Source organism: Mustela nivalis (assembly GCF_964662115.1).
Source record: "Mustela nivalis genome assembly, chromosome: 2".
Classification (NCBI taxonomy): Eukaryota; Metazoa; Chordata; class Mammalia; order Carnivora; family Mustelidae; genus Mustela; species Mustela nivalis.
The window spans coordinates 72731126-72748190 of record NC_139021.1 but is presented as its reverse complement, the minus strand read 5'-3'; the positions used below and the strand labels follow the sequence as shown (position 1 = coordinate 72748190).

The window sequence follows — 17065 nt, the reverse complement described above, 5'->3', positions numbered from 1 at the left end:
TTGTCAAAATCCATTGCACTAATTTTTGTGATTCTGTTTCTGGGATTCTGTATTTTATTCCATTGATCTGTGTGTTTATCCTTATGCCAGGAGCATTGATTATCATCGTGCTGTAGTAAGTTTTGAAATTGGGGAAGTGTGAGTTCTCCAAATTTGTTTTTCTTTTCCAGGATTGCTTTGGCTGCTGCAGGTCCTTTGCATTTCAATGTGAATTTTAGGATAAGCTTGCCAATTTACGCAAAAAGTCAGTTGAGATTTTTGGTAGACATTATATGGAATCTGCAGACCTGCTCAGTATTGCCTTAATTTTTTTTCAATTTCTTTATTGTGGTAAAACACACATAACATAGAATTTACCATTTTGAGCATTTTAAGTGTGTCGTTCAATGGTATTAAGTACATTCATATTGTTGTGCAACCATCACCACCACCTGTTTCTAGAACTCTTTTAATCTTATAAAACTGACTCTGCCTGTTAAACAAACATCTCCTTATTTCCCCCTCCTTCTGCCCCTTTCTGTTTCTGTCATTTCAAATACTTCAGATGCCTCATAGAAGACAAGTCTCATGTAACTTTTTTTTGTGTGTCTGGCTTATTTTACTTATAATGCTTCAAGGTTAACCCATGTTGTGGCACAAGTCAGAATTTCCTTCCTTTTTAAGGCTGAATCATATTCCTCATATGTAGATACCACATTTTGCTTATACATTCATCCGTCAATAGGCACTTGGGTTGCTTCCATGTTTTGCTGTTGCAAATATGCAGCTGTGAACATGGGTATACAAGTATGTCTTCTGGACTTCGCTTTTGGTTCTTTAAAGTATATACCCAGAAGTGGAATTGCTGGATCATATGGTAATTACCTATCAGGTAACCATCATACTGTGTTCCACTGCAGCAGTACTATTTTTCATTCCCATCAACTGTATATGAGGGTTTCAGTTTCTCACCTTCTGACCAACACTTGTTATTTTTGTTTTATTTGATAAGAGCCATGCTAATAGATATGAATTGTTATCTCATTGTGATTTTTATTTGGATTTCCTTACAATTACTGTTGTTGACTGAAGTTTTATGTGCTTATTGACCATTTGTCTGTCTGTGGAGAAATGTCTGTTCAAGTCATAGTTCATTTTTTAATTGGGTGTTTGGTTTTTTGGTTGATGAATCTTGAGTTCTCTTTTTTTGTGGATATTAATTCCTTATCAGATTAATAATTTGCAAATATATTCCCCCATTCTTTGTGTTGCTTTTTTACTTTGTTGATAGTACCTAGCAACACTATCAATGCACACAAAATTTTAATCTTCATGAAGTTTTATTTGCCTTTTTTTTTTTTTTTTTTGGCTGTGTCTTTGGTGTCCCAGCCAAGAAATTATTGTCAAAACCAAACTATGAAGCGTTTTTTTTTTTTTTTAAGATTTTATTTATTTATTTGACAGAGATCACAATGAGGCAGAGAGGCAGGCAGAGAAAGAGGGGAAGAAGCAGGCTCCCCACTGAGCAGAGAGACTGATTGGGGCTTGATCCCAGGACCCTGGGATCATGACCCGAGCCAAAGGCAGAGGCTTAACCCACTGAGCCACCCAGGCGCCCCCAAATTGTGAAGATTTTGCTTTATGTTTTCTTCTAAGAGTTTTTTTTTTTTTTTAAAGATTTTATTTATTTATTTGACAGAGAGAAATTACAAGTACACTGAGAGGCAGGCAGAGAGAGAGAGAAGGAAGCAGGCTCCCTGCTGAGCAGAGAGCCCGACGCGGAACTCGATCCCAGGACCCTGAGATCATGACCTGAGCCGAAGGCAGCGGCTTAACCCACTGAGCCACTCAGGCGCCCCTCTTCTAAGAGTTTTATAATTTTTGGCCTTACATTGAGGATTTTGATTCATTTGGTAGGAAGCGTTATTAAGGACCCAGCTTCATTTTTCACATGTGACTATCATTTTCTTAGCATCATTTGTTGAAAAGACTGTACTTTTCCTATTGTATGTTCATGGCATTCTTGCAAAAATTATTTTACTTTGCATCCATGCATTTAGTTCTGAGTTCTATTCATTTGTTATATATGTTTCTTTATGTGCCACTACCATGCTGTTTTGATTATTGTAGCTTTGTGGTAAGTTTTAAAATCAGGAAGTATAAGTCCTGTAGCTTGTTCTTTTTAAAAAATTTTTTGGCTATTTGAGGTCCCTTGAGAAAATAAAAGTAAGGGTGTCTCCTCTACAAAAAAAAAAAAAAATTCATTGAGTTTTAGATAAGGCTTGCATTGAATATGTGCATCACTTTGGGTAGTATTGACATCTTAGCAGTATTAACTCTTCTAATCCACGAATGGGGTACATTTCCATTTATTGTCTTTTTAAATTTCTCTCAGCAGTGTTTTAAAGTTTTCAGTGTATGTACGAGTCTTTTACCGCTGTTTTCTTTGATACTATTATATTGCATCAAATATTCTGTTCTCTTTGATGCTATTATAATTGGAATTACTTTTGTAATTTCCTTTTCAGATTATTTATTGTGTATAGACATGCAACTGATTTTTGTGTTAACTTTGTATCCTACCATTGCTGGATTTGTTTTACTAACAGGTATTTTTTTGTGTGGAGGATTTAGAGTTCTCTCTGTATAAGATTATGAGTCATCAACTAACAGAAATTTACTTCTTACATTCCAATTTAGATGCCTTTTACTTATTTTTCTATCCTAATTGCTCTGGCTAGAACTTTCTATACTACGTTCAATAAAAGTAGAGAAAATGGGTACTTTTGCCTTGTTTCTGAACTTTGAGGAAAAGCTTCCCGTCTCTTAAATATGGTATTTATTATGTTAAGGTAGTTTCCTTATCAAGAAAGATTGTTGAATTTTATTATTCTTTTACAGCATCAGTTGAGGTGATCATGTGTTTTTTTTTTCTTTCTTTCTGTTAATGTGGTATATAGTATTGATTGATTTTTATATATTAGCCATCCTTGTATTCCAGGAATAAATCCTCCCTTGACCATGGTGTTTAATTCTTTTAATAGGCTTTTAAATTTAGCTTGCTAGTATTTGTTGAGGATTTTTACATCAGTGGACACAAGCAATATTGGTCTGTAATTTTCTTGTAGCATCTTTGTCTGGTTTGGATATAAGGGTAAAGCTGGCTTTTTAGCACGTGTTAGGTTGTCTTCCCTCCTCTTCAAGGTTTTGGAAAAGTTTGAGAAGGATTGAAATTAGTTTTTCTTTAAAGTGTTTGGTAGACTTTACCCATTGAAGCCATCAGGTCTGTGGCTTTACTCTGTCAGGAAATTTTTGATTAATGATTCAATTTCCTTACTAATTATAGGTCTTTCCAGACTTTCTATTTCCTTATGGTTTAGTCTTATATTTTAACAATATTAAGTCTCCAATCCATGAATGTGGAATTTCTTTAAAATTATTTGGGGTTTTTAAGTTTCTTTCAACAATGTTTTGTAACTTTTAGACTATTTAACTTCTGTTTATTTATTCCAAAGTATTTAATACTCTTCGGTGTTGTGAATGGAATTGTTCTCTTAATTTCGTTTCCATATTATTCATGGTAGTTTATAGAAATACAATTGAATTTTGTGTATTGATCTTGTATCCTGCAACTTTGCTGAACTCTTAACAGTTTTTAGTGGATTTCTTAGCATCTTCTGTATGCATGATTATGTCATCAGTAAATGAAGATAATTTTATTTCTTCCTTTCCTTCTTACACCTTTTATTTCTTTTTCTTCATTAATTGTCTTGCTTAGAACCTTCAGTACAATGTTGAATATATCTTATGAGAGTGGGTATCTTCATCTTATTTTGATCTTAAGTGAAAGACATTTATAACCATTAAGTATGATATTAGTTACAGGTTTTTTGTAATTGCCTTTATCAGATTGACGAAGTTTCCTTTTATTCTTTGTTGATTGTTTTGATCATAAATGGTATTTAGAATTTTAACATATTTCAACATATTTCTAAATTAGAAGCTGAATTTTGCCAGATGGTTTTTCTGCATTTAATGAGATGCTTCAAAGGTTTTTGTTCATTATTCTATTAATATGGTGTATTATATTAATTAGTTTCAGATCTTAAATCAACCTTGAAATCGTGTGATAAATCCCACTTGGTCATGAAGTACTATTCCTTATTATGTGTTGCTGGATTATTCAGTTTGCTAATTTTTGGTTGAGGACTTTTGCCTCTGTATTTATGAGTGATATTATTCTTTGGTTTTGTTTTCATGTCAGATTTTTAAAAAAATTTTTTTATTTATTTGAGAGAGAGTGGATGAGTGGGGGAAAGAGAGAAGAAGGAGGGAGGAAGAATCTTAAGCAGACTGTGAGCTGATGGTGGAGTCCAGTGGGGGGCCCAGTCCCACAACTCTGAGATCATGACCCAAGCTGAAACCCAAGACTTGGGTGCTTCACTGACTGAGCCACCCAGGTGCCCGTTCATGTCTGATTTTGGTATCAGGATGGTACCAGCCTAATAGAGTTAGTTCAAAGTGTGCTTCCATTTTCTGTTTGGGGTTTGTGAAAGATTGTTGTTAATTCTTTCATTGTGGTAGAATTTACCAGGAAATTAATTGGGTCTTGTCTTTCCTTTGTGGGTAGTTTTATTTGTTTGTTTGTTTTTTGTTTTTTTATTTTACTAATTCAGTGTCTTTACCTGATGTCAGTTTATTTAACTTTTTCTTATATCTGTTTTGGTAGTTTGTATCTTTCTATGAATTTACCTATGTCATCAAGATGATCTAATTTTTTGGGATAGTGTTGTTCATAGTATTCCCTTACATAAGTCTTTCTAATTTTTATAAGGTCAGTAGTGATACTCTTTCTTTTATTCCTGAATTCAGTAATTTTAGTCTTTTTTTTTTTGACCAAAAAAAAAAAAATTCTAGCTGAACTTATGTCAATTTTGTTGATCTTTTTAAAGAATTAACTGTTCATTTATCTGATTTTCTCTCTTGTGCTTCTAATTTCCATTTCATTTATTTCTTCTCTGATCTTTTTGTTTCACTCATTTTGCTTACTTTGGTTTCAGTTTGCTTTTAAATTTTCTAGTTTTTGAGGGTGGGAGGTTAGGCTATTGATTTGATGTCTTTTTTAGTGTATATAAATATAAATTTTCCTCTGGGAACTATTTTAGCTGCATCCCTGACATTTTGTATGTTGTTTCTTTATTTTCATTCACCTCGAAGTATTTTTCAATTCCTTAAGAAGGGTAGACATGGTATTGACTATCCGGAAATCTAGGAAAAGGAGAAAGGAGATTTTGAAGACTGGAACAAAGGGAAAAATCATGAAGGGAGACATCTTGACCCAGCATTCCAAGAAGAAGATGAAACCCTTACCAATACCAAGCCCAAGAGGAAAAGGGTATTGCCCAAACTCAAGGTCCCCTGTGAGGGAAAGGGATTGATGGTCCCAAGACCGGAAGGACCCAGAAGAGGTGTCCCTCCAGTGGTCAATACACTGATTGTTGACTGAGCCCAGTGCTGAGGCTTGATTCTGCCATGGTAAATCAGCCAACACTTAGTAATAATTTCTAATACTCAAGATCTCACAGAGTCCTCTTAAAAATGAAAAATTTGACTCACTTAATATTGGTTGACAAGGAGATCTGGTTGAGATGGATCATGGTAAGCAGTGTCCAGTCCTCATATATAGGACCACCAAAATGTTAAGGTGGCCTGGTGATATGGGTGACAAAGAATTGCACAAATAGAGCCATAAGCAGGACAGAGTTAATCCACTTTCTCAGGGGGAGAAGAGGGACCAGATGTTAGGTGAGATGTTGGCCCCAAGTTTCTGTCAGGCTGAGCCCTTTAAGGGTTTTGAAGATGTGAGAGGATTATCCCTATGTCCAATTTCTCCTCTAAGTTCTTCATTGATCTGTTGGTTACTTTAGAGTGTGTTGTTTAATTTCCACAAAATTGGGGTACCTGGGTGGCTCATTTGTTAAGCGTCTGCCTTTGGCTTGGGTCATGATCCCAGGATCCTGGGAATTGTGAATTTCTCAAATTTTCTTTTCTTACTCACTTGTGGTATAATTCTTTTGCAGTTAGAGAACATACTTTGTATGACTTCAGTCCTTTTAAATTTAATGAGGCTTGTTTTATAACCTACATATGGTCTGTGCTGGAGAATTCTCTATAAACTTGAGAAGAGAGTGTATTGTCCTGTTGAGTGGATCATTCCATCAGTGTGTCTTAGATTTAGTTGGCTTATAGTATTATTTTTTGTATTTCCTTGTTGATCTTCTATGTAGTTGTTCAGTTGTCCTATCTATTATTAGAAGTGAAGTATTGAAGTCTCTATTATTTTTGATTTCTCTGTTCTCTTCTGTTTTTGCTTTTTATATGCTAAATCTCTGTAGTTATGTACATGTATGTTTATTATTTCTTAATGTTAAGTTGACCCTTTAACAGTATAAGAGATTCTTTTTTGTGTCTACTAATGGTTTTTGACCTTAAGTGAATTTTTCTATTAGAAATTTGCTACTCCTGTTGTTGTTGTTGTTGTGTTTTTTTTTTTTTTTTTTTTTTTTTTAGCTTGCATGCTATATAATTTTCCATGTCTTACCCTCAATTTATTTGTGTATTTGAATCTAAAATCTGTCTCTGCAGACAGCATACCTTTGCATCCTGGTTGTTGCCCTCTATCTCCCTTCCCCACGCCTTGTCCCCTGGCCCACCTTTTTCTGCTAGCTTCTGCCTAAATTTATGTATAGTGCAATTCTTATTAAGATAGGATTTTTGTGAGCTATTTTGCTTTTTTAAAAAACAACAACTCTTTGTTTTTCTTTTCCTCTATTAATGCCTTCTTTTATGTTAAATATTTTTTCAAAGATTTTATTGATTGATTGGCTGATTGATTTAGAGAGCATGTTCATGCACCTGCCAACCAGGGAAGGGGAGAGGGAAAGGAAGAGAGAGAAGTAGACTCCCCATTGAGTACAGAGCCTGATGCTGATGCAGGACATGTGAAAGAGTTAGATGCTGGGATGCCTGGGTGGCTTACTTGGTTGGATGTCTGCCTTCAGCTTGGGTCATGATCCCAGGGTTTTGGGATTGAGTCCCACATCAGGCTCCTTACTCAGCAGGGAGGCTATTTCTGCTTCTCCCTCTGCCTATTGCTCCCCCTGCTTGTGTGCTCTCTCTCTTTCTCTCTAACAAATAAATAAATAAAATCTTAAAAAAAAAAAAAAAGATGCTTAATCACCTGAGCCACTCAGGTGCCCTTATATTAAATATATATTTTTTAAACATTAGTTATTTATTTGACACAGAAAGAGATTACAACTAGGGAGAGAGACAGGCAGAGAGAGAGAGAGAAGCAGGCTCCCTGCTGAGCAGAGTCCAACTTGGGACTCGATCCCAGGACTCTGGGATCATGACCTGAGCGGAAGGCAGAGGCCCAACCCCCTGAGCCACCCAGGCGTCCCAAATATTTTATAGCATTCCTTTTTAATTCTCTTTTAGTTATTATTTTTGTGGGCTTTTTTGTTTTTGTTACAGATTGAAATTACTGTGTTAATTTAAAAGAACTGAGTTTAGGTCAATATTAATTTAAAATAGTAAAAAGTTTTTTCTCCATTTTTCCTTCCCTTTTCCTTGATGCCATTGTTGTCACACAAATTACATCTTTATACACTTAAACTTGTCAACACAATTTTATAATTCTTTTTTTTCCTTTCTAGTTCCTTTCTTTGTGTATTTGTCTTTTAAGTTAGAGAGGAATACACACTAAAAACATATTTTTAATATCTTTTATCTTTGTGTATGTATAGTTAGTTACTGATGTTCTTTATTTCTTTGTGATTACTCTAGTTATTGTCAAGTGTCCCTTATTTCAATCTTAAGTGCTCCATTCAGTATTACAGGACATGTCTGTTAGTGATGACTTCTCTGAGTTTTTACAGAATGGCCTAATTAGCTTTCATATTCTAATTTTACTTTTATTTTTGAAGGATAGTTTTCCTGGGTATAGAGTTCTTAGTTAAAATTCTTTTTCTGTCAGCATTTTGAATGTCATCTCCTTCTCTTTGCCTTCTCATCTTCATGGTTTATGATAAGTTGTTAATCTTACTGAAGATCCCTTATACATGATGAGTTGTTATTTTCTTGCTATCTTCAAGATTCTCTTTTTGTTTTTAGGCAGTTTGACTATAATGTGTATGTGTATGGATCTTTGAATTTTTCTGCTTAGAATTTAATAAGCTACTGAATGTGCTGATTAATGTTTTTCATCAAATTTGGGAAATTTTCAGCTATTATTCAAACATTCTTTATGTCCCTTTCTTTGTCTCCTTTCTTTCTGAGATTCCTATTATGTGTATATTGGTAAACTTGATGGTGTCCCCCAGGGTCTCTGAAATTCTGTTCATTTTTCTTCAGCATTTTCCCTTCTGTTCCTTAGAGTGGATAATCTCAAGTGTCTTATTTTCAGGTTCAGTGATTGTTTCTTCTCCCTGCTAAAATCTCTTGTTGAGACCCTCTAATGAATTTATCTTTTCAGTTTTTGTACTTTCCAACCCTGTAATATCTTTTTTTTATAATTGCTCTTTGTTGATATTAATTGGTAAAACATTGTTCTTTTCCTTTCCTTTAATTCTTTAGATATAGTTTTCTTTAGTTTTTCCAAGGTATTTGTAATGCCTCATTTAAAGTCTTTGTCCAGCAAGTCCAACAGGTGGGTTTCCTCAAGGACAGTTTGTATTGACTGATTGCTTTTTCCTGTTTATTTTATACCTCCCTGTTCCTTTGCTAGTCTCATATAAATTTTTTAGTTATTGAAAACTGGACATTTAAAAAGAAATGTGGCTGGGTGCCTGGGTGGCTCAGTGGGTTAAGCCGCTGCCTTCGGCTCAGGTCATGATCTCGGGGTCCTGGGATTGAGTCCCGCATCGGGCTCTCTGCTCGGCAGGGAGCCTGCTTTCTCCTCTCTCTCTCTCTGCCTGTCTCTCTGCCTATTTGTAATCTCTCTCTGTCAAATAAATAAATAAAATCTTTAAAAAAAAATAAAAAAATAAAAAGAAATGTGGCAACTGTAGAAACCTGATTTTCTCCTTTCCTAAGGCTTATTGTTGCTATTTGTCATTGTGGCTCTTTTTAAAGTAACTATTATGAACTAATTCTATAAAATTTATATTCTTTGTTATATATGGCTACTGATGCCTCTTCTCGTTTAGCTTAATGATTAGCTCATGACTGGACAGAGATTTCCTTAAAGGGCTTAAATTTCCTTAAAAGACTTAAATCTGTAATACTCTTTGTTGAGTGTTTTGTGTTTGTGTTGGGGCATGTTCAGGACAATATTCCAGCAATTTCCATCTCTGCTTTAGCTTTTACTTCTTCTAGCATAGAGCCTCAATACCAGCAGAAGTGAGAGATCAGGGTGTTCTCACAGCTTTTCTGGATATCTGCTAACTCTGCATATGCATGTGACTTTCTGGAGTCATAGGAATATGTTAGTTTTTCAAGCCCCTGTGGATATGTTTTTCCCTAATTTTTCTTTTGATTTTTCTTTATTTATTTTATTTTTTTGAAGGATTGGTCAGGCCTTTGCTTGCCCCAGTGGTTTTACTGCCACAGATACTGCAGTGTTGCACAATTGCTGCTGATTTTTTCTTTTCTTTTCTTTTTTTAAGATTTTATTTATTTATTTGACAGAGAGAGAGATCACAAGTAGGCAGAGAAGCAGGCAGAAAGAGAGGGGGAAGCAGGCTCCCGCTGAGCAGAGAGCCCGATGCGGGACTTGATCCCAGGACCCTGAGATCATGACCTGAGCCAAAGGCAGAGGCTTAACCCACTGAGCCACCCAGGCACCCCTGTTGATTGTTTTCTACAAACACTTCATGATAAGAATATTGATACTGAGCAAGTTCTAAGTATGCTTTAAATAAAGGCAGGCTTTTCCAGGGAGCTGCCAGATAGGTCAAAAGAGACATTTTCCTAGAAATTGGCTCTTGGGGGAGCTCCAAACCTGTTCTGCATTTCCAGTGGCAGTGCTGCTGGTTTTTACAGCTGCCATTTGTGGCATGCTGTTGGATTTTAACGTTTCAGTAGAGCTAGGTGGAAGTTGAATGGGAAGGGACAGATTCACATGCCATAAAGATTGTTGTTCTTAATGAAAATTTTTCTTTTTTTCATTTTTTAAAACTCTTCTTGGATTGTTGCAAGCCTTACATTAATTTTCAAAATTATAAAAAAGTTGATTTTGGCAATTTTTAACAGTGTTTTCAGTACTTAAATGGAGTAACAGATTTTCAGAGGTCCCTACTTTGCCATTGTGGAAGTGTTTCCAGTTTCAGAAAACTCATCTCCACAAGATCCCTCATACCCATTTACTGTTAGTTGTGAGTCCTGTCCCCAGTATAGTCGTTTTTTAAGTTGTCTTTTTTTTTTCTATTATGTTTTTCTGAATGCCACATTACAGAGTGTAAAATTGTGATATAAAGTAACAGTTAAATAGTGGAATAACCTCCTTAATTTCTTACAAACTGTTTCCTAATGTATTTATTTTTATTTCCAAGCATTTTAGCCTAATTAGAGGTGGAAGGAACCTACGATTCTGTTAACTCTTTTGATGTGCACCTGATCTGTCGTCTTTCCAATGTTTTATTTCTTTAACACAGCTGAATTCATAGGTAAAAATGTTATAGGAAAGGGGCTTGTAAGTCTGCCATTCAGTCCCCAAAACTATTCACTGCTGGATGACTTGTCCTTAGAATTTTTTTTTTTTTTTTTAAGATTTTATTTATTTATTTGACAGAGAGAAATCACAAGTAGATGGAGAGGCAGGCAGAGAGAGAGAGAGGGAAGCAGGCTCCCTGCTGAGCAGAGAGCCCGATGCGGGACTCGATCCCAGGACCCTGAGATCATGACCTGAGCCGAAGGCAGCGGCTTAACCCACTGAGCCACCCAGGCGCCCCCTTAGAATTTTAATTGTTCAAATTGGATACACATTTACTAAAACATTATCATAATAGCAGCAATTTCAGTTTATAGAATAGTATATGCTACTGTCATGTCATTATATGCATTATACATTATATGTATCAATATTTGCAGCTGAAGAAATTGTAACTCAGCTATATAAAGTGACTCCCCTAAGTCCTCCCTGAATAAGCAATTAAGGTAGAAATCTAAAAGTAGTTTTTTTTGGCTGCAAAGCCTTAACTCTTTGCCACACTTTAGGCAACTTATCAAAATTACATTGTAATGATTTGTGATAACAGAAGAGGTTATAATTATTTTGTAAACCAACGTTTGCCACTATACAAAGTACTGTCTTTTTGGTGAGCAGGGTTTTATTTAGGACCAAATTAAAGAACTTCAGAGCTGAAAAGGATGTTTGTGATTTCTTAACATGAGGTATGTAGGTTTCAGAGGGGCTATATAAATCCATTGAAATATTGTATGCATAATTTATGTGTGTGTATGATATATATATATATATATATATATATATATATATATACATTCATACATATGTTTCTGCAATGAAAGTAGGTTTTAATCAAATTCTCAAAATGTCAGAGATTCCCTTCTCAAAAATTAGGAGATACATTGATGGGCATCTGAGGATATAGTGAAGACCAAATTATTTCCTATAACTTTGACATTGTCATCCACTTCTCCAGTTTGATATTGGCATGGCATTGTCCTTAATAACCTCTTTGTCACATTCTTTTCTTGCATGTCAATAAATTTGACTGTCGTCTCTCTGGTGCACTTCAAGGTCTGGATGATATCTAAGTAGTAAGAGCTCTGAATCACCAGAGAAAGATGGATAAAAAGGAAGAGAGGAAGAGGAGCTTTCATTTGCTCAGGAATCACTGCTCCAACTTTACCCAACACTTAGAATCACCTTTGGCATAATTTCCATCCCAGGTCTCATAAGCCGGGCAGAGTTTTAGAGATTCTACTAGTCTTAAGCCATCAGTATCATCAGTAAAATCTGTAACGTCTCTTAAAAAAAGAAAAAAAGAATAAAGTATAGCTTTATGTATTTTTTTCTTCTATTTATTTTTAAAATGCTGATAAAATATTAAATTAATAGTTTTACAGCATTGCTGCATACATAATTATTATGTAGAAAGCAGTTCTAGGAAACGGCAGTTTCTTAAGTTAAATATGCTCATCAGACATCACTTGAATTGTCCTCCTAGGTATATACTTAAGAGAAATGTAAATATCTGTACACACAAAGACTTCTATGTGAATGTTTGTAACAGTATTATTCATAATACTTCTATGTATAAACAGTTCAAATGTCCATAAATGGATAAATAAAATGTATTATATCCATATAAATGAAATACTGTTCAGCCATAAAAAAGAATGAATTATTTAAAAAAAATTTTTTTTATTTAAATTTGGTTTAGTTAACATGTAGCGTATTACTAGTTTCAGGGGTAGAATTTAGTGATTCATCACTTGCATATAACACCCTAGTGCTCATTACATCAAGTGGCCTCCTGAATACCTGTCACCTGTTTTTCCCATTTCCATACCCACATTCCCTCCAGCAACCCTCAGTTTATTTCTTATGGTTAAGAGTCTCTTATGGTTTGCCTTGCTCTCTGTTTTCCTCTTATTTTGTTTTTCCTTCCCTTCTCCTATGTTCATCTGTTTTGTTTCTTAAATTCCACATATGAGTGAGAGCATATGGTATTTGTCCTTCTCTGACTGACTTATTTTGCTTAGCATAATGCTTAGCATAATACCTCTAGTTCCATCCACATTTTTGTAACTGGTAAGATTTCATTCTTTATTATGGCTGATAAAATATTCCATTGTTTGTGTGTGTTTGTGTGTGTGTGTATATATATATATATACACACACGCACACACGTATATGCCACGTTTCCTTCATCTATTCTTCTATCGAAGGACATCTAGGTTCTTTCCATAGTTTGGCTGTTGTGGACATTGCTGCTATAAACATTAGAGTTCAGGTGCCCTTTTGGATCACTGTGTGTGCATCCTTTGTATAAATACCTAGCAGTGCAATTGCTGAGTCCTGGGTCAGTGCTATTTTTAACTTCTTGAGGAAACTTCATACTTTTATCTGGAGTGGCCACACCAGTTTGCATTCCCACCAACAGTGTAAGCGGGTTTCCTTTTCTTTACAGTATCAGCAACATCTGATGTTTCCTGACTTGTTAATTTAACCATTCTGACTGGTGTGAGGTGGTATCACCTTGTGGTTTTGATTTCTATTACTGTGCTGCTGAGTGATGTGGAGCATTTTTTCATGAGTCTGTAGGCCATTTGTATATCTTCTTTGGAGAAGTGTCTGTTCATGTCTTCTGACCGTCTCTTGACTGGATTTTTTGTTTTTTTGGGTGTTGAGTTTCGTAAGTTCTTTTAGATTTTGGAATTTGTAGCCAGTTTGTTTTGAGAGATTGGTCTTAAATGACCCCTTTCAACCTTTTTCCATTCACACATGCAGAGCCCCCTTCCTCTTAAAAAGTCTAACAGGGATGCCTGGGTGGCTTAATCAGTTAAGCATCTGCCTTCGGTTAGGTCATAATCCCAGGGTACTGGGATCAAGACCCACATGGGGCATCTTGCTCAGTAGGGATCCTGCTTCTCCTTATGTCTACTGCTTCCCCTGCTTGTGCGCTCTTTCTTTCCCTCTCTCTCTAACAAGTAAATAAATAAAACCTTTTAAAAAAAGAAAAAGTTAACATCTTTTAGGAATGATTTGCTCTGGCTCCCCTCATCCTTCCTTTTTTTTAAAAAAAATTTTTTTGTGGGGGGAGGGAAGCAGAGAGGAAGAGGGAAAGAATCTTCAGACTCCACAGGTAGCGCTGGGCTCAGTCTCATGACCCTGAGATCATGACCTGAGCTGAAATTAAGAGTTGGACACTTAATCGACTGAGCCACCCAGCCACCCCATCCTCATCTTTCATTTTATCCTCTCATGATCCAGTGAGACAGTATACATAAACATATCTGTTTATCCTTATAGAAGATTGTAAATAAATTGGATAAGTTAGATACACAAAAGGAACTCATTATTTGAAATGAGGATATTTTTGGAGATGAAAAGCCTCCTGTAGTCTCTTTAATAATATAGTTTTATTCGGAGCACCTGGGTGGCTCAGTGGGTTAAAGCCTCTGCCTTCGGCTCAGGTCATGATCCCAGAGTCCTGGGATCGAGCCCCACATCGGGTTCTCTGCTCAATGGGGAGCCTGCTTCCCCTTCTCTCTCTGTCTGCCTCTCTGCCTACTTGTGATTTCTTTGTCAAATAAATAAATAAAAATCTTTTAAAAAATATATAGTTTTATTATAAATCTAATACTTGAGTTTATCTTTTGTAATTCAGATTTTTAAATGTATTACTTTCTTCAAAATGGTAGCACTTTTTTGCTTGAGATTTATGTAACCATAATGTATTTTAAACTTTCCTTTTTTGATTTTTTGCAGGCTTTTCAAAAATTTGAATATTATTTGGGACAGACTTTTTACTGTCTGTCCCAAATAATATTCTTGAAACGGCTAAGAAGTTATTACTTTATATTAGAGTACATTTATTAAATAAATTATTAGTTATGATATTGGGAGACTTATATTGTTATTTCTCTACATTCAGAAAAGTGCATAAGTCATATATGTACTGCTTGATGTATTATCAGCAAGTTTTTACCCCCATGTATCTGTCATGTGGGTCAAGAAATAGATCTAATAAATTTGGGAGTTCCATTAACTGTGAAACAGAGATAGTTGAGAGAGCTTAGTAAGGGGACATTTACTTATGGATTTCTCCTTGACCTTTAGGGAAACATTTTTCCATGTTTTTAAACATGCTTAAACAGTATACTATTTCAAAGGAGAAATGTATTCTTGTTTTGTCATAGATGGATTAAAATTATTGTGTACTTGATATAGGAATGTGGTTGGACAGAATGAACTGAAAATTACAAGTGATCGAGCAATAAATTCAGGATTGTTTTTTGAAGATAAACCAAAGCCTTCAAAACAGTCACTTCAGTCTTACCAAGAAGCTTTGCAGCAACAGGTATTCATTCATTCATTCATTCATTCAATCATTCATTGTATTCGTTCATTCATTTAATGTTGAACATTTTATGTGTTAGCTCAGTGGTCTCTTTGAACTCAGCTTGGCAGAGGAGAAGCAATACCACTCATTTATATTTCACTATGATAAATTTTGGTGCAGCTAGATTAGAATACTTTTGGAAGCACATTTTGAAAGCACAAGATAAGAATAAATGCCTGGCAGTTAGGAGGGCTTCATGTGTTGTTGATACTTGAACTGCATGTTAAACAATGAATACATTTTAAATTCCTGGCATATTCAGGGAATGGAAATTGATGTGGGAGAGGGGCTGAAGTATTATAGTGTGCTGGATTGTGAAGGATTAACTAATAAGGAATTTTCAGTTTTATCCTGTTACAGAGAGCCTAAGGGAAGAAAGTTTAAGCCAGAGAATGAAAAGAATAGTTGATGTGAATACCTTTAAGTTTTAGAGGGATAGCTAGTTGTGATGTATATGATTGGGAAGAATGTGGCAGAGAAAACTTTTCTATAGACTATTGAGGCAGTCCAGACAGGAGGTAAGGAGGCCCTTACTAGATAGGGAAGATGGGGGGGCATCTAGAAGACAACTCTGGGATTTATTGATAGGACTTAGATAGAGGGAATGATAAAGAACAGGGGGCTTGAAGATGATTCTGAATGTTGTAGTCTATAAGAATAATGAGGCTATGAATATGAACTAAGAGAAAAAAGTAGAACATTTTTAGGGACGAGGATAATGGGTTCTGTTGTAGTTTGTAATATTTTAAGAAAGTTTGCTTAAAAGTAATTATATCAAATATATGGGATTCTTAGGGGAGTATCCATATCTCTGAGAGGATTCTGGAACTCTTAGTGGATATATGTCCATCTGAAGTACTTCTCTGTAAAATTCCACTTGGATTTTTTTCTAAAGCTCTTTTTGTTCAGATTTTACTTGGGCAGCCTCCTTGAAAATGGATTTTTTTAAAGGTAGAATTACAGCTTTATTTTTTGGATGGTAGATTTCTACAATAAAAGATTGAATTTATATCTGTTTTCAAATGAGCATATTAATAACACCACTGGCAAAGCTACATTGCCTAACTCTAGAATTTTATTTCATGTATGTGATGACCTCTTAGCCTTGGTGGGGTGGTTGCTTAAATTTTCCATGGATGTGGTTATGACTTCTGTGTGTGTGTGTGTGAGTGTGTGTGTGTGTGTGTTTGTGGTTGTGATTTTTTTTTTTTTTAAGATTTTATTTATTTATTTGACAGAGAAATAGAGATCACAAGTAGGTATAGAGGCAGGCAGAGGGAGAAGGAGAAGCAGGCTCCCTGCCGAGCAGAGAGCCCGACATGGGGCTCAATCCCAGGACCCTGAGATCATGACCTGAGCGGAAGGCCGAGGCTTAAACCACTGAATCACCCAGGTGCCCCTGTGGTTGTGATTTTAAGAGTAACTTTCCAAAGCATAGATACTTTTTCATTGCCTTCCATGCCTAGAGACCAGCCTGTGCTTATATTTGATGATGAAAAGACTGTTTTGTATGCTTTCATAAAGTTGTACTTAAAGTAACCCAGAATTCTCTGAATAGCTTTGAACCTTCAACCTCTTGACCTCTGGGAGTGGAGTTTCCAAGGGTAAAATGAGTAGGTCTGGTGAGATGTGGGGAGTAGTTTATGGCTGGTCAGGTCCCATAACAGGGTAGATGAAAAACGGAAGTAGGGAGATCCTGTTGGTCCTCATGCAACTAGTAAGGTTTAGGAAGGAATAGCTCTGGTAGAGGTTGGTGGGAAGGAAGAATTTGTATAGTTAGAGCTGGCATCAGTGGCTGGAAAGCACTCTGGAAGCAATGATATGAGGAACCAACAGCTGTTTATTTTAGCCAAGGAAGTGTTTTTAAATTGGGTATTCCATAGATTTGTGATTTCAAATTTTATAGGGTGGCAGATTGTGTAAAAAGAAAAAAATCCAGTTTTTTTCTCTAATAAGAAAAATAAAATCTAATATTAAAACTAAACTTTTTGTAT

At 35.5% G+C, this 17065-nt stretch overlaps 1 protein-coding gene across 12 annotated transcripts in view; it reads left to right on the top strand.

The window, feature by feature from the left end:
* The window catches only part of CSPP1 (centrosome and spindle pole associated protein 1), a 168827-nt gene that overhangs the window by 91544 nt on the left and 60218 nt on the right, over positions 1–17065 (top strand). For all 12 annotated transcript variants that reach the window (XM_082719108.1, XM_082719112.1, XM_082719113.1 and 9 more), the window contains one exon: positions 14900–15029. In XM_082719108.1, coding sequence (XP_082575234.1) covers positions 14900–15029 — 130 coding nt within the window. The remainder of the gene's footprint in view (positions 1–14899; positions 15030–17065) is intronic.